The 21989-nt window shown below is 33.3% G+C and overlaps 1 protein-coding gene across 4 annotated transcripts in view; it reads left to right on the top strand.

Moving 5' to 3' along the window:
- Positions 1-21063, top strand: part of LOC143048658 (uncharacterized) — an 88425-nt gene extending 67362 nt beyond the window's left edge. For all 4 annotated transcript variants that reach the window (XM_076222453.1, XM_076222452.1, XM_076222450.1 and 1 more), the window contains 31 exons: positions 1121-1234; positions 1671-1784; positions 2213-2326; positions 2561-2674; positions 3060-3173; positions 3608-3721; positions 4151-4264; positions 4500-4613; positions 4985-5098; positions 5536-5649; positions 6079-6192; positions 6428-6541; positions 6927-7040; positions 7475-7588; positions 8023-8136; positions 8533-8646; positions 9258-9371; positions 9793-9906; positions 10805-10918; positions 11636-11749; positions 11926-12039; positions 12520-12693; positions 14327-14347; positions 15106-15312; positions 15874-16050; positions 16429-16596; positions 17048-17275; positions 17801-17914; positions 19261-19434; positions 19962-20153; positions 20405-21063. In XM_076222453.1, coding sequence (XP_076078568.1) covers positions 1121-1234; positions 1671-1784; positions 2213-2326; positions 2561-2674; positions 3060-3173; positions 3608-3721; positions 4151-4264; positions 4500-4613; positions 4985-5098; positions 5536-5649; positions 6079-6192; positions 6428-6541; positions 6927-7040; positions 7475-7588; positions 8023-8136; positions 8533-8646; positions 9258-9371; positions 9793-9906; positions 10805-10918; positions 11636-11749; positions 11926-12039; positions 12520-12693; positions 14327-14347; positions 15106-15312; positions 15874-16050; positions 16429-16596; positions 17048-17275; positions 17801-17914; positions 19261-19434; positions 19962-20153; positions 20405-20499 — 3944 coding nt within the window. In that variant the 3' untranslated portion in view covers positions 20500-21063. The remainder of the gene's footprint in view (positions 1-1120; positions 1235-1670; positions 1785-2212; positions 2327-2560; positions 2675-3059; positions 3174-3607; positions 3722-4150; positions 4265-4499; positions 4614-4984; positions 5099-5535; positions 5650-6078; positions 6193-6427; positions 6542-6926; positions 7041-7474; positions 7589-8022; positions 8137-8532; positions 8647-9257; positions 9372-9792; positions 9907-10804; positions 10919-11635; positions 11750-11925; positions 12040-12519; positions 12694-14326; positions 14348-15105; positions 15313-15873; positions 16051-16428; positions 16597-17047; positions 17276-17800; positions 17915-19260; positions 19435-19961; positions 20154-20404) is intronic.
- Positions 21064-21989: the final 926 nt, after the last annotated feature.

The following is a 21989-nucleotide window of genomic DNA, read 5'->3' as shown; positions in this document are numbered from 1 at the left end:
GATTAATGAACAAATACCACGGATTATTTATTCCAACAATAGAATACCTCAGCTAAATTCGACAAAACGTTTAGAATTTTTGTGTCCTCAATGCCCTTCAATTTTGTATCTTGTATTGGCCTTATCAACTTTTGATTCGAGCGCCACTGATGGGTCCTTTGTAGACGAAACATGCATCTTGCGTACAAATTTCTATGCTAGCATCTATGATGAGAGTGTGTGTTGATTGCAACTTCCCATTACACATCTTTTGTTTTATATAATTTAACAGATATCAATGAATGTGCATCTGGACCATGTGAACACGGAGGTAGCTGTACAGATAATGTGAATGGATACACATGTTCATGTGTCCCCGGATATTACGGAGTTCATTGTGAAATAAGTAAGAAGACAGTTTTTTTTATTAGTGTCATCTCATTCTATCATTTGTAATTAAATGAGATATTCTGCTATTTGTTTTGAGAACAACACAGATTTGCCTTTAGTTCATAGAATTTCGGTTAAGGTTACAAAATATGAAATATGTTGATTCATTGATTGCAGATGTAAAAGGCAAAACCTTTTGATGCAAAGCATTGCTTATAAAACAACTAACTTTTCTTTTTCAATACCATTCAGATATAGACGAATGTGCTCCAAAGCCATGTCAGAATGGAGGTACCTGTACTGATGGAATAAACGAATACACCTGCACATGTGCCGCTGGATATACAGATAATAACTGTCAAACAAGTAAGACAAAATGGAAACATTTTTGAATCCAACAGTGGTTTTCACCCCTTTGTAAAACAATAGTAAGTAATATTTGAAAATATGTGTGATATATAACACATTGGAATATAGTGAGTTTGTAGGACAAAAACTCAATATTTCTTCTATCTTCTAATGATAATGTGTATTGTATATGTCGAAAGCATATGCACTCAACGTGAGGCTTCCTTTGTCGAAACGTCAGTCAGAAAATATGATTTACTTGCTATAAAAATTTGATGTCATTTTGAATATGTACACATAAGGAACTTGATTGTCTGACTAAGTATAAGTTTTTGTAGGGTACCAATTGGACCACCTTTACTAGTTTCTGGTCTGTTTACACAGATCATCTTTTTGTTTACAGATATTGATGAATGTGCGTCTGGACCTTGTGATAATGGAGGTAGCTGTACAGATGAAGTGAATGGATACACCTGCACATGTGCTCCAGGTTATAATGGAGTTCACTGTGAAATAGGTAAGATTTTGTCAATCCATGGGATTTGTCAGCTCAAGTCAGAAAAGATATATCAAAAGACTGATTTTCAAAATCAAATTAAGACCTTGTTTTCATACTGCTTTTAATAGTGCGTTTCATTGTAGGAATTTAAAGAATGAAGACAGACAATGTGATGTTCATAAGGATTAATGAACAAATACTACGGATTGTTTATTCCAACAATAGAATACCTCAGCTAAATTCGACAAAACGTTTAGAATTTTTGTGTCCTCAATGCCCTTCAATTTTGTATCTTTTATTGGCCTTATCAACTTTTGATTCGAGCGCCACTGATGGGTCCTTTGTAGACGAAACATGCATCTTGCGTACAAATTTCTATGCTAGCATCTATGATGAGCGTGTGTGTTGATTGCAACTTCCCATTAAACATCTTTTGTTTTGTATAATTTAACAGATATAAATGAATGTGCATCTGGACCATGTGAACATGGAGGTAGCTGTACTGATGAAGTGAATGGATACACCTGCACATGTGCTCCAGGTTATAATGGAGTTCACTGTGAAAGAGGTAAGTCTGTCATTCAGCGGGTTTTGTCAGCTCAAGTCAAACATCAAATAATGAAAGACTGAATTTCGAAATGTAAATTTGGTCCTTTTTTATATTTATCGTTCAGTTTGTTTCACTTTAGAAAGTTATAGAATGGTGAGTTATGAGGTGTGAAAGGATTTGGTGACCAAATAATCAGGATTTTCTTTCCCAGGAATAGATTACATTATCTGCTTTCGACAAATGTTCATGATTTTTTGGTCCGCAATGCTCTTCAACTTTGCACTTATTTGGCCATTTTTTTACTTTTTTATTAGAGCGTCACCGATTAGTCTTTTGTAGCCGAAACGCACGTCTGGCGTACACAATTTCTATGCTAGTATATATGATGAGCTTTTTTGTTGATTGCGTCGTCCCATTAAACATCTTTTGTTTATATAATTTAACAGATATCAATGAATGTGCATCTGGACCATGTGAACACGGAGGTAGCTGTACAGATAATGTGAATGGATACACATGTTCGTGTGTTCCCGGATATGACGGAGTTCATTGTGAAATAAGTAAGAAGACAGTTTTCTATTAGTGTCATCTCATTTTATCATTTGTAATTAAATGAGATATTCTGCTGTATGTTGTGAGAACAACACAGATTTGCCTTTAGTTCATAGAATTTCGGTTAAGGTTACAAAATATGAAATATGTTGATTCATTGATTTCAGATGTAAAAGGCAGAACCTTTTGATGCAAAGCATTGCTTATAAAACAACTAACTTTTCTTTTTCAATATCATTCAGATATAGACGAATGTGCTCCAAAGCCATGTCAGAATGGAGGTACCTGTACTGATGGAATAAACGAATACACCTGCACATGTGCCGCTGGATATACAGATAATAACTGTCAAACAAGTAAGACAAAATGGAAACATTTTTGAATCCAACAGTGGTTTTCACCCCTTTGTAAAACAATAGTAAGTAATATTTGAAAATATGTGTGGTATATAACACATTGGAATATAGTGAGTTTGTAGGACAAAAACTCAATATTTCTTCTATCTTCTAATGATAATGTGTATTGTATATGTCGAAAGCATATGCACTCAACGTGAGGCTTCCTCTGTCGAAACGTCAGTCAGAAAATATGATTTACTTGCTATAAAAATTTGATGTCATTTTGAATATGTACACATAAGGAACTTGATTGTCTGACTAAGTATAAGTTTTTGTAGGGTACCAATTGGACCACCTTTACTAGTTTCTGGTCTATTTACACAGATCATCTTTTTGTTTACAGATATTGATGAATGTGCGTCTGGACCTTGTGATAATGGAGGTAGCTGTACAGATGAAGTGAATGGATACACCTGCACATGTGCGCCAGGTTATAATGGAGTTCACTGTGAAATAGGTAAGATTTTGTCAATCCATGGGATTTGTCAGCTCAAGTCAGAAAAGTCATATCAAAAGACTGATTTTCAAAATCAAATTAAGACCTTCTTTTCATACTGCTTTTAATAATGCGTTTCATTTTAGGAATTTAAAGAATGAAGACAGACAATGTGATGTTCATAAGAATTAATGAACAAATACTACGGATTTTTATTCCAACAATAGAATACCTCAGCTAAATTCGACAAAACGTTTAGAATTTTTGTGTCCTCAATGACTTCAATTTTGTATCTTTTATTGGCCTTATCAACTTTTGATTCGAGCGCCACTGATGGGTCCTTTGTAGACGAAACATGCATCTTGCGTACAAATTTCTATGCTAGCATCTATGATGAGCGTGTGTGTTGATTGCAACTTCCCATTAAACATCTTTTGTTTTGTATAATTTAACAGATATAAATGAATGTGCATCTGGACCATGTGAACACGGAGGTAGCTGTACTGATGAAGTGAATGGATACACCTGCACATGTGCTCCAGGTTATAATGGAGTTCACTGTGAAAGAGGTAAGTCTGTCATTCAGCGGGTTTTGTCAGCTCAAGTCAAACATCAAATAATGAAAGACTGAATTTCGAAATGTAAATTCGGTCCTTTTTTATATTTATCGTTCAGTTTGTTTCACTTTAGAAAGTTATAGAATGGTGAGTTATGAGGTGTGAAAAGATTTGGTGACCAAATAATCAGGATTGTCTTTTCCAGGAATAGATTACATTATCTGCTTTTGACAAATGTTTATGATTTTTTGGTCCGCAATGCTCTTCAACTTTGTACTTATTTGGCCATTTTTTAACTTTTTTATTAGAGCGTCACCGATCAGTCTTTTGTAGCCGAAACGCACGTCTGGCGTACACAATTTCTATGCTAGTATATATGATGAGCTTTTTTGTTGATTGCGTCGTCCCATTAAACATCTTTTGTTTTATATAATTTAACAGATATCAATGAATGTGCATCTGGACCATGTGAACACGGAGGTAGCTGTGCAGATAATGTGAATGGATACACATGTTCATGTGTCCCCGGATATGACGGAGTTCATTGTGAAATAAGTAAGAAAACAGTTTTTTTAATTGTGTCATCTCATTTTATCATTAGTAATTAAATGAGATATTCTGCTATATGTTGTGAGAACAACACAGATTTGCCTTTAGTTCATAGAATTTCGGTTAAGGTTACAAAATATGAAATATGTTGCTTCATTGATTGCAGATGTAAAAGGCAGAACCTTTTGATGCAAAGCATTGCTTATAAAACAACTAACTTTTCTTTTTCAATATCATTCAGATATAGACGAATGTGCTCCAAAGCCATGTCAGAATGGAGGTACCTGTACTGATGGAATAAACGAATACACCTGCACATGTGCCGCTGGATATACAGACAATAACTGTCAAACAAGTAAGACAAAATGGAAACATTTTTGATTCCAACAGTGGTTTTCACCCCTTTGTAAAACAATAGTAAGTAATATTTGAAAATATGTGTGGTATATAACCCATTGGAATATAGTGAGTTTGTAGGACAAAAACTCAACATTTCTTCTATCTTCTAATGATAATGTGTATTGTATATGTTGAAAGCATATGAACTCAACGTGAGGCTTCCTCTGTCGAAAAATTATTTACTTGCTATAAAAATTTGATGTCATTTTGAATATGTACACATAAGGAACTTGATTGTCTGACTAAGTATAAGTTTTTGTAGGGTACCAATTGGACCACCTTTACTAGTTTCTGGTCTATTTACACAGATCATCTATTTGTTTACAGATATTGATGAATGTGCGTCTGCACCTTGTGATAATGGAGGTAGCTGTACAGATGAAGTGAATGGATACACCTGCACATGTGCGCCAGGTTATAATGGAGTTCACTGTGAAATAGGTAAGATTTTGTCAATCCATGGGATTTGTCAGCTCAAGTCAGAAAAGACATATCAAAAGACTGATTTTCACAATCAGATTAAGACCTTGTTTTCATACTGCTTTTAATAGTAAGTTTCATTTTATGAATTTAAAGAATGAAGACAGACAATTTGATGTTCATAAGGATTAATGAACAAATACTACGGATGTTTTATTCCAACAATAGAATACCTCAGCTAAATTCGACAAAACGTTTAGAATTGTTGTGTCCAAAATGCCCTTCAATTTTGTATCTTTTATTGACCTTATCAACTTTTTGATTCGAGCGCCACTGATGGGTCCTTCGTAGACAAAACATGCATCTTGCGTACAAATTTCGATGCTAGCATCTATGATGAGCGTGTGTGTTGATTGCAACTTCCCATTAAACATCTTTTGTTTTGTATAATTTAACAGATATAAATGAATGTGCATCTGGACCATGTGAACACGGAGGTAGCTGTACTGATGAAGTGAATGGATACACTTGCACATGTGCTCCAGGTTATAATGGAGTTCACTGTGAAAGAGGTAAGTCTGTCATTCAGCGGGTTTTGTCAGCTCAAGTCAAACATTAAATAATGAAAGACTGAATTTCGAAATGTAAATTCGGTCCTTTTTTATATTTATCGTTCAGTTTGTTTCACTTTAGAAAGTTATAGAATGGTGAGTTATGAGGTGTGAAAGGATTTGGTGACCAAATAATCAGGATTTTTTTCCCCAGGAATAGATTACATTATCTGCTTTTGACAAATGTTTATGATTGTTTGGTCCGCAATGCTCTTCAACTTTGTACTTATTTGGCCATTTTTTAACTTTTTTATTAGAGCGTCACCGATTAGTCTTTTGTAACCGAAACGCACGTCTGGCGTACATAATTTCTATGCTAGTATATATGATGAGCTGTTTTGTTGATTGCATCGTCCCATTAAACATCTTTTGTTTGATATAATTTAACAGATATCAATGAATGTGCATCTGGACCATGTGAACACGGAGGTAGCTGTACAGATAATGTGAATGGATACACATGTTCATGTGTCCCCGGATATGACGGAGTTCATTGTGAAATAAGTAAGAAGACAGTTTTTTTATTAGTGTCATCTCATTTTATCATTTGTAATGAAATGAGATATTCTGCTATATATTGTGAAAACAACACAGATTTGCCTTTAGTTCATAGAATTTCGGTTAAGGTAACAAAATATGAAGTATGTTGATTCATTGACTGCAGATGTAAAAGACAGAACCTTTTGATGCAAAGCATTGCTTATAAAACAACTAACTTTTCTTTTTTAATACCATTAAGATATAGACGAATGTGCTCCAAAGCCATGTCAGAATGGAGGTACCTGTACTGATGGAATAAACGAATACACCTGCACATGTGCCGCTGGATATACAGACAATAACTGTCAAACAAGTAAGACAAAACGGAAACATTTTAGAATTCAACAATGGTTTTCACCCCTTTGTAAAACAATAGTAAGTAATATTTGAAAATATGTGTGGTATATAACACATTGGAATATAGTGAGTTTGTAGGACAAAAACTCAATATTTCTTCTATCTTCTAATGATAATGTGTATTGTATATGTCGAAAGCATATGAACTCAACGTGAAGCTTCCTCTGTCGAAACGTCATTCAGAAAATATGATTTATTTGCTATAAAAATTTGATGTCATTTTGAATATGTACACATAAGGAACTTGATTGTCTGACTAAGTATAAGTTTTTGTAGGGTACCAATTGGACCACCTTTACAAGTGTCTGGTCTGTTTACACAGATCATCTTTTTGTTTACAGATATTGATGAATGTGCGTCTGGACCTTGTGATAATGGAGGTAGCTGTACAGATGAAGTGAATAGATACACCTGCACATGTGCGCCAGGTTATAATGGAGTTCACTGTGAAATAGGTAAGATTTTGTCAATCCATGGGATTTGTCAGCTCAAGTCAGAAAAGATATATCAAAAGACTGATTTTCAAAATCAAATAAAGACCTGTATTATACTGCTTTTAATAGTAAGTTTCATTTAAGGAAGTTAAAAATGAAGACAGACAGTGTAATGTTCATAAGGATTAATGAACAAATACTACGGATTTTTTATTCCAACAATAGATTACCTCAGCTAAATTCGACAAAACGTTTAGAATTTTTGTGTCCCCATTGTCCTTCAATTTTGTACCTTTTATTGGCCTTGTCAACTTTTTGATTCGAGCGCCACTGATTGGTCCTTCGTAGACAAAACATGCATCTTGCGTACAAAATTTTATGCTAGCATCTATGATGAGCATTTGTGTTGATTACAACTTCCAATTAAACATCTTTTGTTTTGTATAATTTAACAGATATAAATGAATGTGCATCTGGACCATGTGAACACGGAGGTAGCTGCACTGATGAAGTGAATGGATACACCTGCACATGTGCTCCAGGTTATAATGGAGTTCACTGTGAAATAGGTAAGTCTCCGTCATTCAGCGGGATTTTATCAGCTCAAGTTGAAAATGAAATGTTTAAAGACTAATTTTTAAAATCTAAATCAGACCTTGTTGTAATGCTGGATTAAGTAAGTTTCACTCAAAAAGTGAAAGAATGGAAACGAGCAATGTGATGTTCATAAGAATTTATGACCAAATACTAAGGATTTTCTATTCCAACAAAGAATGACTTTAGCTTAATTCGGCAAAAACTTCGAGAAATTTTGTTTCCACGATGCTCTTCAACTCTGTACTTTTTTGTACCTTTGTATTTTTTTATTCGAGCGTTACTGATGGGTCTTTTGTAGACAATACGGGCGTCTGGCTTACAAAATTTGTATGATAGTAGCTATGATGAGCGTTTCTGTGAATTGCAACTTCCCATTAAACATCTTTTATTTTGTATAATTTAACAGATATAAATGAATGCGCGTCTAGCCCCTGTGATAATGGAGGTAGCTGTACTGATGAAGTGAATGGATACACCTGCACATGTGCTCCAGGTTATAATGGAGTTCACTGTGAAATAGGTAGGTCTTTGTAATATCAGCTCAAGTCAAACGTTAAATATTGAATTCGAAATCTAATTTATTCGTTTTTATATTAAGCGTATAGCTTGTTTAACTTAAGAAAGTTACAGAATGGTGAGGTGTGATGTCTTTAAGGATTTAGTGACCAAATTCTAATGATTCCCTTTCCCAGGACTAGATTACATTAGCTGCTTTTGGCAAATGCTTATGATGTTTTGGTCCTCAATGCTTTTTTTGGCCATTTTAACTTTTTTAATTTTCCAGTGTCACCAATCAGTCTTTTGTAGCTGAAACGCACGTCTGTCGTACACAATTTCTTTGCTAGTATATATTATGAGCTTTTTTAATTTGTTGATTGAATCTTCCCATAAATGATATTTTTTAAAAATTTAACAGATATCAATGAATGTGCATCTGGACCATGTGAACACGGAGGTAGCTGTACAGATAATGTGAATGGATACACATGTTCATGTGTCCCCGGATATGACGGAGTTCATTGTGAAATAAGTAAGAAGACAGTTTTTTTATTAGTGTCATCTTATGCTATCAGGTGTAATGAAATGAGATATAATGCTATATAATCTGACAACATCACAGATTTCCCTTTCGTCCTTAGAATTTCGGTTGAGGTTACAAAATATGAAATATTTTGAGTCATGGATTGCAGATGTTAAGGGCAGAACGTTTTGATGCAAAAGCCTGCATATGAAACAACTAACATTTTTGTTTCAATAACATTCAGATATAGACGAAGTAAGACAAAACGGCAACATTTAAGATTCCAACAGGGTTCCTCCCCTCCCAATGTAAAACGAAATTAAGTAGTATTTGAAAATATTTGTGTAAAATAACTCATTGTGAGTTTTTTTAACAAAAGACTCAATATTGCTGTTAATTATATTTGATATAACGAAAGCATACAAACTAAACGTGAGGCTTCTGCGTCGAACTGTCAGTTAAATATTATGATTTATTGATGTGGAAACTTATTGTCATATTGATTATGTACACATAATGAACTTGGTTGTCTGACTGAGTTCAAGTTTTCAAAGGTACATATCGAAACACCTTTAATAATTTCAATGGTCTGTTAACATACATTATATTGTTGTTTACAGATATTGATGAATGTGCGTCTGGACCCTGTGATAATGGAGGTAGCTGTACTGATGAAGTGAATGGATACACCTGCACATGTGCTCCAGGTTATAATGGAGTTCACTGTGAAATAGGTTAGATTTTGCTATCCATGGGATTTGTCAGCTCAAGTTAAAAATGACAATTTTTAAAGACTGATTTTCCAAATCTAGTTCAGTCCTCATTCAATAAGTTTTACTTCATGATGTTAAATAATGGTAATAAAAAACGTTCAGGAGGATTTAGTGACCAACTACTAATGATTTGCTATTCCATGAATATAGATTTCTTTTGTTCTATATGGCAAATCTTTAGATAAAATAATTGGATCATCAATGCTCTTCAACTGTGAGCTTTTTTCCTTCTTTTCCCCTTTTTGATTTGAGTGTGATTAATAAGTGTTTGCTATGAATAACGGGCGTCTGGTGTTCAACATGTCAATTATTGTATATATGATGAGCTTATTTTTGATTGCTTGTTCCAATTAAACATTTTTCGTTGTGTATAATTTAACAGATATAAACGAATGTGCATCTGGACCATGTGAACACGGAAGTAGCTGTACAGATAATGTGAATGGATACACATGTTCATGTGTCCCCGGATACGACGGAGTTCATTGTGAAATAAGTAAGAAGACAGTTGTCTATTAGTGTCATCTTATCTTATCACTTGTAATAAAAGAAGATATTCTGCTATATGTTCTGAGTTCATCACAGATTTGCCATTAGCTCATAGAAGTTCAGTTAAAGTTAAAAAATCTGACATATACTGATTCATTGATTGCGGTAGAAAAGGGCAAAACGGTCACATTTAAATTTCAACAGGTTTTTTTTACTCAGTTTGAAACAAAATGGTGTAATATTTAGGAATTAGTTCACTGTGAGATATGTAAGACAGTGTCCCTAATTTTGATTTTTAACCTACATTAAATCTGAAAAGCAGAAAATATGTTTGGAAAATTATGTTTTAGTGCTCATATTTGCATTGTGTTTTTTGCCCTATCAACACAGTTTTGCAAACGTCGGTGATTGAATGACTATATTATGTAAACTAATAGATAACAAGTTTTGAAATATTTTGTTTGGTGATTATGAGTTTTAACATGAAAACGTCACATTAGTTTTGAGGATATTAAATGTCACACTTTTGGGTTTCAGAGAAAATACAATAAGTGCTATTTGTTTTTCTTTCAATTATGATAAAATAAACCACATCAAACCTTGGACGATTTAGTGTAGTCGAAATTTTCAATATTCGGATGACCCTATTTTTACCTAGATGTTTTTTACTATACACGTTTGTATGTTTTATATGTCCTCTGTTAATAGGTGGTAATGCTAATATACGTGTTTTATGTATCTTTCAATTTTGTATATTACATTGTTACATTGTTACATTGGAAGACATTCAAATGATAATTAGTCAACATTTAAATTAAAAAAAAAGACGGTACTTTGTTACTCGCCACAACCTTAAACAACGTAACTTGCCACTTGTAAATGAACGTTTTTCAATCAATTTTCAGACATTGACGAGTGTGCACTCATTCCCTGTAAAAATGGAGGGAGTTGTACAGATGGAATAAATGAATATAGTTGCGCATGTGTTCCCGGGTATACTGGGAGTGACTGTGAAACAAGTGAGAATAAATATAAATGATAATAGCGTAATGATGCATTGTCGGAACTAATCGGAAAAACACTTTAAGATAATTCAAGAAAGTCTAAATTTGTGTAGTCCATATATATCAGCAAATAGTTTTTTTTGTGTATTAATGACAAACATGCTGGAGCCCTTTATAGCTTTTTGTTCGGTGTGAGCTAAGGCTCCGTGTTGAAGGTCGTACTTTAACCTATAATGGTTTACTTTTTAAATTGTTATTTGTATGGAGAGTTGTCTCATTGGCACTCACACCACATCTTCCTATATCTATTTAGAATATAGATAGAACGTGCATATTGACAATAAGAAGAAAAAACCCAAAATAATTAAGTAAGAGATAGAGATCAATATATATTTTGGGAAGAAGGTCAGAAAACGGTCTTTTTGAAATGCTTAAGTTCATATGCCAATCAATAGGCTACTTTCTACACATTTTTTACAATGCTAAGAACATTCCACAGAAGTTAACATTGTTTCCAAGAGAGTTTTAATGACGGTTTTAAAATCTTGTTTATCAATTTTCACCTTTAACATCAATCATGTTGCTTAAAATTAATTATCAATGGTAAGCGGTGTCTGGCATAGTGTCTAACTACAACTATCGAAACTAAGTGTTTGACTGGGGAAAAAGACCAACAATCAGGGTATAAGAATTTACATAAAGAATCAATATCTTTTGTTCATATTATTGCAGATATTAACGAGTGTGAATCTGATCCTTGTAATAATGGAGGTACCTGTAATGATGAAGTTAATGGGTACAGTTGTGACTGTGCTCCAGGATATACGGACGACACCTGCCAAACAGGTAACACTACATTTTTAAAAATGTTACACCGTTATCCGATCATTTGTCACATATATTTGATGTTGTCTCATTGTTAAAAAAATAACGTGAACGGTCTATTTTGAATTTCCATTTTGCATTTGAAATATTCCCAAAGATCTACCAAATAAATATTAAAACAAACTTGATATTTATAGATATTGACGAATGTGCACCGTTACCATGTGAGAATGATGGAAGCTGTGAAGACAGAGTAAATGGATACCATTGTTCATGTGTTGGTCAATTTTATGGAGAAAACTGTCAAAACCGTAAATAAACTTTAGAATTAAAGTAACTCTGCAAAATCAGCCAGCTAGCCAATAACAATTCAAGACAAACACAGTTGTGTTCACATTATCAGTTTAACAGTTCTTGAAGATATTCCTGTTAGATATTTATAAGCATTGTTTTAAATTAACCGACACGCTGAATTCCAAATGTTTCATGTTATTAACAGGCTAAAATATTAATTCAGCATCACGATATGGTACCCTTTAGTTACCCTTACACGTCATTGCCACTTGGAGTCGACCTGTCTTTAATCTTAATCATCAATACTGTATGCCTTGGGCAAATCAGCAGCAACTCTTTAAAAATAATTTGTTTGATATACTCAAGTGAAACGTGCTACCCCGAGAACGCAAGTCCAGTAGTCTATATAAAAAAATGCGCGTAAACGTCAACAAAATTGAGTAACCTATCAAAAAGGTGAATCAAGAATACAGAGTTTTGATTTAATGTTACTGTAGATGATGGTGGATGGTCTATATGGAGTGAGTTTTCGGTATGTTCGACAACATGTGGTAGTGGTGTACAGATTGCAACGAGAGATTGTTCCAGTCCAGAACCAATTGGTGGTGGTAAAAACTGTGAAGGAGAACAATACAAGACTCAAACATGTTCTAATGAAGCAGAGTGTGCAGGTTTGGAAATACTCTTTTTTTCAAGTTTAATCGTTCATCAAATGAAGGAAATTGTAAATACACAATTTCATTGGGCTAGTTAATTTATGACAGGTGGGGACAGATGGGGAGATTTTTTTTATACGTATCAGAAAAAGCATCATGAAAAATACCTTTCAGATTAAAGATTTAGACCTATCAGATGCATTGTTTATTTTCATATTGGGTGGTTGGGCTTTCATCGGAAAAATTGACCTATCAGATATTTTTACTGCGAGGGGTGTACACATCAGAATTTCGCTGATACTTAAACACAATAAAAGATAATGTATGATACTGAAGCACCCCAAGTCTGAAATAGGCATTTGTTAACCCCTAAGATGTTATTATTTTGACCTTTGGAAACTATGAGGTGCTGCAAGACCCTGAGAATTTTTTTTGCGTATAATTGTACATGTCAGATGAAAAAAGCAAGAATTACACCCCCTAAGATGTATAAATTTTACACCTCAGAAAGGACCATCCATCATCCTTTAGCAGACATTAACTGGAATGGCCCATTGTAAATCAACTCATCGTAGTAACCAGGATTAACATTTTATATTAACGCCAGACGTGCGTTTCGTCTACAAAAGACTCACAAGTGAAGTTCGAATCGAAATATGTTTTTAAAAAAGACCAAATAAAGTACGAAATTGAAGAGCATTGAGAACTAAAAATTCGGAAAGGTAGAAAAAGCTTTAGAATTTCAAAAATTAAAGTTAATTTATAGTTATCAACATATCAATAATATGTCAATAACAACAAAACTTAATTATGCTCTTTAACTTCGTACTAGTACTTGTTTTGGCTTTCGAACTTTTTTCATCTGAGCGTCACTGGTTAGTCTTGTGTGGACGAAACGCGCGTCTGGCGTATTAAATTCTAAACCTGGTACCTGTTGTTAGCTATTACTCGTGTGTTTCCTTGTTCAATATGTTCTCCCATTTATTTATATCGTAGTCCTGTCATGTAATGTTGTCATTTAAATGTTATATTTAACATTGCCATAAAAGCGGGAAGTTTGGCATGCCACAAAACGATGTTCAACCCACCATTTTTTGTTCTTAAAATGTCCTGTACCAAGTCAGGAAAATGGCCATTGTTATATTATAGTTTGTTTTTCTGTGTGTTACAATTTAATGTTGTGTTTCTGTTGTTCTCCTCTTATGTTTGGTGTTTTTCCCTCAGTCTTAGTTTGTAACCCGATTTTTTTTTCTCAATCGATTTATGAATTTTGAACAGCAGTATACTACTATTGCCTTTATTTTTAAAATCACATTAACGTAATATTAACTACATATTAAATATACCAACAATATTGTACAGAAGAAAAAAACATGTTCAAATAAAAGAAACAATTTCGACTTATGTTGTAAACTTTCTTTTTTAAAATGACCATTCCTTTCCAATCGGAACTCAATTTCAATGAAGGTTATATATAGGACTGGTGCAAACAAATGCAGAGGGTTAGAATGTTTTAACAAACGCTAATATGAACTTATACTTAATAGTCATTATTATTTGACTACACTATCGAATGATATATATTTTTAAAGGACGTTTTGGTATGTCAACATTTTGAATAACTTTAAAAAAAAAAATTATATTTCAGAGTCTCCATTCGTCAACTCAGGTAAAGTATTCTTTCTCAATCATTTCTGTGTTTTTAAAAATGATATTCCTGATAGGAGGTTAAAGTCAGACACAAATGTCTTCATTGAAAGTTGTACCACTTCTGATCTCAAAGAATTGATAAAACATTAACTAGGAAAACTATAATTCATCCTAGAATATAATCATAGCAAACAGTTTACACTGATAGATAAGGACAGTATACCTAGAGAGAATCAACGACCTTCCGCAGAAATTATTACGAAGTATTAAAGAGGAAGATAATGGAATTACATGGCGTTTGCAACAAAAACACTTGAAGTTAGACATCTGATACATGTTGGGTATTTGCTGCTTTTCCTTATTAGTGTTTAATATTTGGTTTTGTTTCGTCAAGTCGAATAGCAATAATTAATACATGCTCGCAATAATTTCTTGATTTATAGTTTTAGTGTGGTATATATGTAAGAAGCGTCGATGAAACAGCAACCTATTATAATAAGTTAGCGGAAATAAAGATTGATTAACGGCGAAATTTTTAACAAAGTTATACTTTTTACATTTTAATCTGTAATTAATTGTAGGACATCTGCATTTATTCGATCATACTATATATATATATAGCTAGTTTATATAACAAAATTCACCATTGTTTAGAGATAGTGAATACTATTGCTAACAGCTTTATCACGTAATTCACAAATGGATTGTTATTGGAAGTGTTCCTGAATAATCTAGTCTGATTTGTAGTAGACAATTTGTTTTGTTCTTTACATGTAGACTTCTGTAGTGGTAAAGCTGACGGCTTCTATTCCAACCAATTGACATGTGATGCGTATTATGTTTGCCACAATGGTATTACATCTCCAATGTTCTGTGATCATGGTTTACACTGGGACCAGACAAACAAAGTATGCAACCACCCAGATAACGCTGGTTGTACTGTAAATGAACAAAGTGATGACACAAGATCTGGATATACATCTGGTCAGTTCACCATGATAGTCTATGTTAAGCAAATTATCCCAGTGTATTTCATAGGTTTTATAAAGAAGTTGTTTTTAAATGTTTTTTTGTAATAATAAAATTAAACTTTCCATAGCATTTGAATGAATTTAGTTTGATTGCACGAAATAAGAACATTTTTGTCGCTGAATCGCAATAACATTAACTGTAACAAAGTGTAATGCACCAGTTGCGCATTTCCACATAAAAGGTCTAATCAGAGAAAATCCAGGCAAAATGTTTTGAAACTTAAAAACCTTATTAAGACGATGAACAGCTGTTCAAAGCAAAAAAAAAAGAAAAGAAAAACAAGATGCCAAACCAGGACAAGGAATCAATGATTTACATAAGTGGACTCTCGTGATTATATTAGTGTCTCGGGTGGATACAGGTGTGATTTTGAAAAAAAGCCATATCATGTTCTCTATAAGCCACTAATTAAATCTGTTACCGAACGTTGCATTATTTGTTTGTTTTAGATGTATACACTGCAATGAACATTATATGTTATGTCAATAAACGTTGCTTTATTTGTTCTTTCAGACATGTGCATTGCCAAGAACGAAGGTGATTTTGTTGCGGATCCATATGACTGTTCAATATATTACCGCTGCGTTCATGGAGCCACCGTGCAATTGAATTGTGCTGAAGGACTTCATTGGTCTGTTACTCTTTCAACATGTGCATACCCAGCAGACGCTAATTGTACTCCGATGTCAGGTATGTTTACAGAGATAACAAAATATAATTAAAGTAAAAAGAGACAAGTTATAAAATCCTTTATATAGGCTTTCATTATAAAAGTCAATTCAAAATATCAGAATATCTTTCTTTTTCATTTTTCTGAGACACCATTGGCAACTAAAACTAGTGTCAGCATGGTCAGAAAGACAACTCCCTATCCGAGTATTGGTATAAAAATACTAAGTCGGAAAGCTAGACTTGTAACGTTATTATTGAATGCAATACAAATGACTTAATGAGTAGCTTGACACACGACAACATGAAATGATACTTTTATTTGGGAAACAACTTGCCATAGTTTGTGAGTCACCTTTGTTTTTTAAGTGTAATTTATAATCTGAGTATATTTGACAGTTGATGGTGGATGGACTGATTGGAGTTGGAGTAAATGTTCAGTGTCATGTGGAAGTGGGACACAAACAGGGAGCAGATCTTGTACGAAACCAGCACCACTGCATGGGGGAAATTCATGTGTTGGAGAAACAACAAAAGTTCAGGAGTGTAATTCTTACCTCTGCCAAGGTAGGTAAAGGCTTTAATTAACAAATTTTGATAATACGAAATTAGAGAAAAATGTCAGATTGCCTCTGTATTCATGCTAATTCATCTCCTCATTAATATGTACGTTTTCTCATTTTAATGGAACCACGCACATACTGTACGTTATGAAATTTACGCAATACACACCAACATGGCAAAGATTTTAAGAACAAATTTCAAATCTTGAATCATGTTTACTTTGGTTCGATCGTGGTAAAATCAAAAACATGAATTGTGACTGTGCTATGCTGTCTGTCTACACTTTTTGCTTAAAAATAAAGAGCAAAACTGAGTAGATCAGTTCAAAGGTAAACTGTTTTTCAAATCTAAAAAGCCCTACAATTTGCCTTTCTGATTTAGGTGAAATATGGGTTTCCTCCTTTAACCCGACATGCAGACAATTCCAATCAAGTTTTGCTTATTTGTTTTACAGATGGCCAATGCTTGACTGTGAGATGTGATAGTTGGCAGTATGCACGACATGAATGTGAAGTAACAGGCCTGACATCTAATAGTTTATTGTACAGTATGACGCTCTTAAAACAGTACTCTCCTATTTCGGACGGTGAATGCACAGATGGTTATTCGTTTGGATATAACACAACAGGAGTGTGGGTAGATGAAGGATGTCGGGCAGATTTCACTGTTTGCTTAATACCAGGTAATTGTGTTTTTCTGCGTCGCCAATAGCACTAGTAGAGTAAGTCACGTTAATATGTGCCGGTCTAGTTGTCAGAACAACCATTCGTCGAACTTTTGTTTGCATAGTTATTTCTGCTTCATTTTGCATGTAAATTGTACATGAACTGCTTGCATGAACGCAGTTCCTGATACGGTATTGATATTGGTTAATAACAAGTTTTCAATAGAATATTTGAGTCGTATATACATTTCAAGAAAGTGATATTTAACAAAACAAAGATTTTAGTTTAAAATCAGTTTCAAAATTATGACAGACATAATAAATGTACAATGTAGTATTCGTAAAATGTATGTAGTCGCATTTGCAATTTTTACATTCCGTGTTGTTACTTATGACATGCAACGTTGTGGTTAATTCAAAAATAAAGAAAAAAGGGCACGATTATCAGCGACATACATATCACATGAGGTCATTCCATCTAGCAGATATTTCCTTATAGCAACTTTAAAAGAAAGATTAACTAGACCCTGTTTTGTATTGTAGAGTATAATGACTGTGGTTCTGATCCCTGCCAGAATGGTGCCTCTTGTGAGGATGGACCTGGAACATATACATGTACATGTGAGGGATACTTTAGTGGAATCAATTGTGAACATCGTAAGTAATAGGTCTGTTCAAATTGTAAAGGTCAGCATCGCTATAGGTTTGACCGCCATTGTAATTTGATTCATTGTCTAAAAAAACAAGAAAGGGAAGTAGTTATATGTGTTCCAGACCATATGAGTATTTGGACCGTACGCGTACGGTCCGGACCGTATACGTATACTCGTACGGTCCGACCATACGCGTACGGTCGGACCGTATGAGTATACGCGTATGGTCCAGTACGAGCTAACCATACATGTTATTGGATCATATGGGTTAAATTTAAACAAACATTAATCACAATCTTTATTTTTATTTTTATAAATTGTTATCATTACAATTAGATGGATAAAATGAACAAATGAACAATTGAAATTAAATTTCAATGATCATAATTCAATTAATGTATTATTGATCGACATGCTAAAACAAGATATTAACAGATTTAATTAGTGTGAATTTTTTAAATAGTTAAAAAATAAAGTTTTTATTTCAATTACAATTGAACTTTTCCATATTAATTTGAGAGTTAGGTTATGTTGATCTGTTACATGCATTTGTAACTTATAAACTTAACCAACTTCTTAATGATATTAATCAGACCGTACGCGTACGGTCCGACCGTATGAGTATTTTGAAAAAGTACGCATACGGTCCAGACCGTACGCGTACGGTCCAAATACTCATACGGTCTGGAACATATACAAATGGCGGCAATATACAGAGGAGGTGTTCAAAACTATTTTACGAACAGAAAAAAAGTACATGACACGAAGATAACAGATCTACAAATATAACAATAAAAGCTACGTATGCGTTTCATGGTTAAAGAAAGGGGCTTCATATGTCAAAATGTTTGATAAGCTTATCTTTGGATTACATGTGTAGTCCTTACATATTATATTTCTATTAAATACTTTTGATTTGAGCGCCACTGATGAGTCTTATGTAGACGAAACACGCATCTGGCGTATAAAATTATAATCCTGGTACCATTGATAACTAATTAAAGACCATTTTGTTTATTCGTACATGACATATAACGTAAATATTAAAGACCGGAGATTCTTTAGGGTCATATAACTCATTATTATGTCGAAGGCAAACTAACAACACGATGGTAAAAAATCCCTTAAATTACAAAAAGACAAAAGAATCAATATACTAGTATACAGATGAATATGAAAAATGATAAGTGATTTAAACCAGGCACAACAAAACGGGGCTTGGATTTGGTGGTAAAATGAGGTTATCCGACAGGAAAAGAAGATTCTGTTCAATGTGTGACACCTTAGTTAGGATGTTTGTATAAAGCTAAGATTTTGTGGTATGATTCTAAGATTTTTGTATAATTTTAGGAATTGAATGTCCTGAACCAGAAGATGTCGGAAATGCTACAATGAACATGACTGGAATTTCTCCAACTGATACCGTTAGTTATACTTGTGATGAGTATTACAAACGTAAAGACGGGGAGATGTACAGAGTTTGTCAAATTAATGGAGAATGGAATGGAACACTTCCAACATGCGGTACGTTGGGGCATTTTTAATTATATCTTTACCATAACAATATCAACAGCTTTAACTAATTTGCTCGTATGACAAGTGCAATACTTTTTTTCTTTTATGGCCTTTTATTACAAAATGCATTTTGACACTATATACCAAGACAATAACAAAAAAAACAAGGAGTACACAAAGACTAAAAAAAACCAAAGGACATTTACATCAACAGTTATAAATAATAAATAATAAACAACACGAACTCCACTAAAAACCCGAGAAGGGTAAGCATTTCCTTCACCGTATACGGCACCCGTCGTGTTATTTCTTTGATCAGTTCGGTAATAATGGAAGGTTATTAATCAGATATGATTTCTGATATACTTGTGTCATAATGACCAAGTATGAATTAAGAAACGAAGCGCAGATACCTGAAGCATTTGTTTATTCAAAGGACACATATACGAGTTTTACTCATCAATAGACAGAATTTTGACCACTCTTCACGTAAAAAAAAAGATATTTGTATTTTGTCTTTTTTGTAATTATAACAGAACTGATTGATTGCGGCAGACCCGAAGAACACTCCACCACACAATTGCAATTGTTTGAAACAGGTCCTGGACAGGTCGCCACCTACGTCTGCAAAGAAGAGTCACCGGTCCTCGCTGCAGGCAATCTGACTAGAACATGTCTAATGATTGGTGAATGGGACGGCCAGACACCGGAATGTATGATGCATCCAGGTATATTTTAAATAATAAAATGCTTATTGATTTAGAAAATAATATTAGAACAGTAAACAGAACCAATACATGCACTAAAATGCACAAAAAACCAAATTTCTGTAAACACTTTGATTATAGTTTTATCGATATCGATATCGATAACATGAAATACACTTTTTGTTCGAATGTGTTTTGGGATATCAGCAAGTTAAGCATTCCGGCTTATAATTGTTACATACTTACAAGCAGCAAATTTTTTTTCTCCACAGGTGCCCTCCAGTCAAAGGCCTCCAGTTTTAATTTCTCCTGGATAATGCTGAACACTATCATATTAATAGGAGTGGCTATGCAAATTGCAAATTAACAGGATTGTGACATGATGAGTGTGCATATACAGTATTATTTATGACAATATGGAGCAACAACACTTGAGTGATTGTACATTGTATTTTATACCTTCATTTTATAACAAAATTAAAAATTTATTATTCATTTACGTCCTACTAACTATTAAAATGTTAACTTATGATTTGTTTTAAATAACATGTTTTACAGGTTTGTTATAATACATTTTTCCATTCATCAAGATTTCTAGGATTGTTAACGACATGCGCATGTATACAATGATTAACTTATATGGTTAATAGTGGTATAGTTTGTAACAGAATCATATATGTGAATAACAATTTCAGACAAGATTCTTCTTCTTACACAAACACATGACCAATAAAACATTTCTTTATTTAAAGAAGGATAATTGCTTTGACAAAACGTTTTTTTTATCATGCTGGAAGTCTTAGAGGAACAAATAATTCTCTCATTCGTGTTTTTTGTTATTATGTTTAGTATCTTTGTCTTCAATAAATTCATTGTAGATTTTGTATTTTGTATAGATTCATGTATAGACAAATAAAATATTGTACTCATATTTTTTCTGTTATGATTTTAAAATTCAATCAATTGACCTAGACTTTTGTCAAAGAATGACATTTTAAAACAATCATTAACCTGTCAAAATCTAAACAATTACATAACTTCAACACCCTCTCGATATAGAAAGGTATTTTAACCATCTTTAACATTATTTCAACTTGAAATTTGCATAATTTCTTGTGCTTGAAAATTTTAATGAATTTATATATTTATTTCTTATTATAATGGTTTGAGTGGCTCATAAAACTTTCCATACAATGTATTTAGTATATAGATAGTGTAGGGCGCAGCACAATACACTATACATGCTATATTGAAAACGTGCTTTCTTCTTTGTAAAAGTAAGTGTATTGCGCCGCACAGAACAATAAACTTCAAAATTCAAGCACAAAAAATTAAGCAAATTCTATGATTAAAAATAATTCCAAGTTGAAATAATAGCCTGTTATATGTAAATAATAATATAAAACACGTTTGTTTCCAGCACAATCACGAAAAACAACTGAAACTAAAGTGAAAATATAAAATATATAAAGGGGAAACATGAAATCGTGAAAGCAATCAAAAGATTGAAAGGAAAGGGGAAAACACTAACAGAATATTGCAGAATGTGCAACACTTGGCCCTTAAAAACATTTAAAGGAATTCTTTTAGGAATACATTGCAATCGTTGTTTTCTTCATCATATTTGAAACAAAATGCATTCCGCGAATAAATAGCTTTAATGAGGATGGCATCACAATACATTTGAAATAAACACAACAATGGTAAAATATGTTTAAATTTCAAACCCGGAACTTGGATGGAACTAGCAACCCTTGTGTTAGTAGTCCAATGCACTAACCACAACACCACGGCTCTCTTCCAAATATTGTTAATAAGATTTCCAATATATATAACTTTTACAAGATCTATGCCTTT

This window comes from Mytilus galloprovincialis, chromosome 10 (genome assembly GCF_965363235.1).
Source record: "Mytilus galloprovincialis chromosome 10, xbMytGall1.hap1.1, whole genome shotgun sequence".
NCBI classification, from domain to species: domain Eukaryota; kingdom Metazoa; phylum Mollusca; class Bivalvia; order Mytilida; family Mytilidae; genus Mytilus; species Mytilus galloprovincialis.
This window is presented reverse-complemented; position numbering and strand designations above follow the sequence as displayed.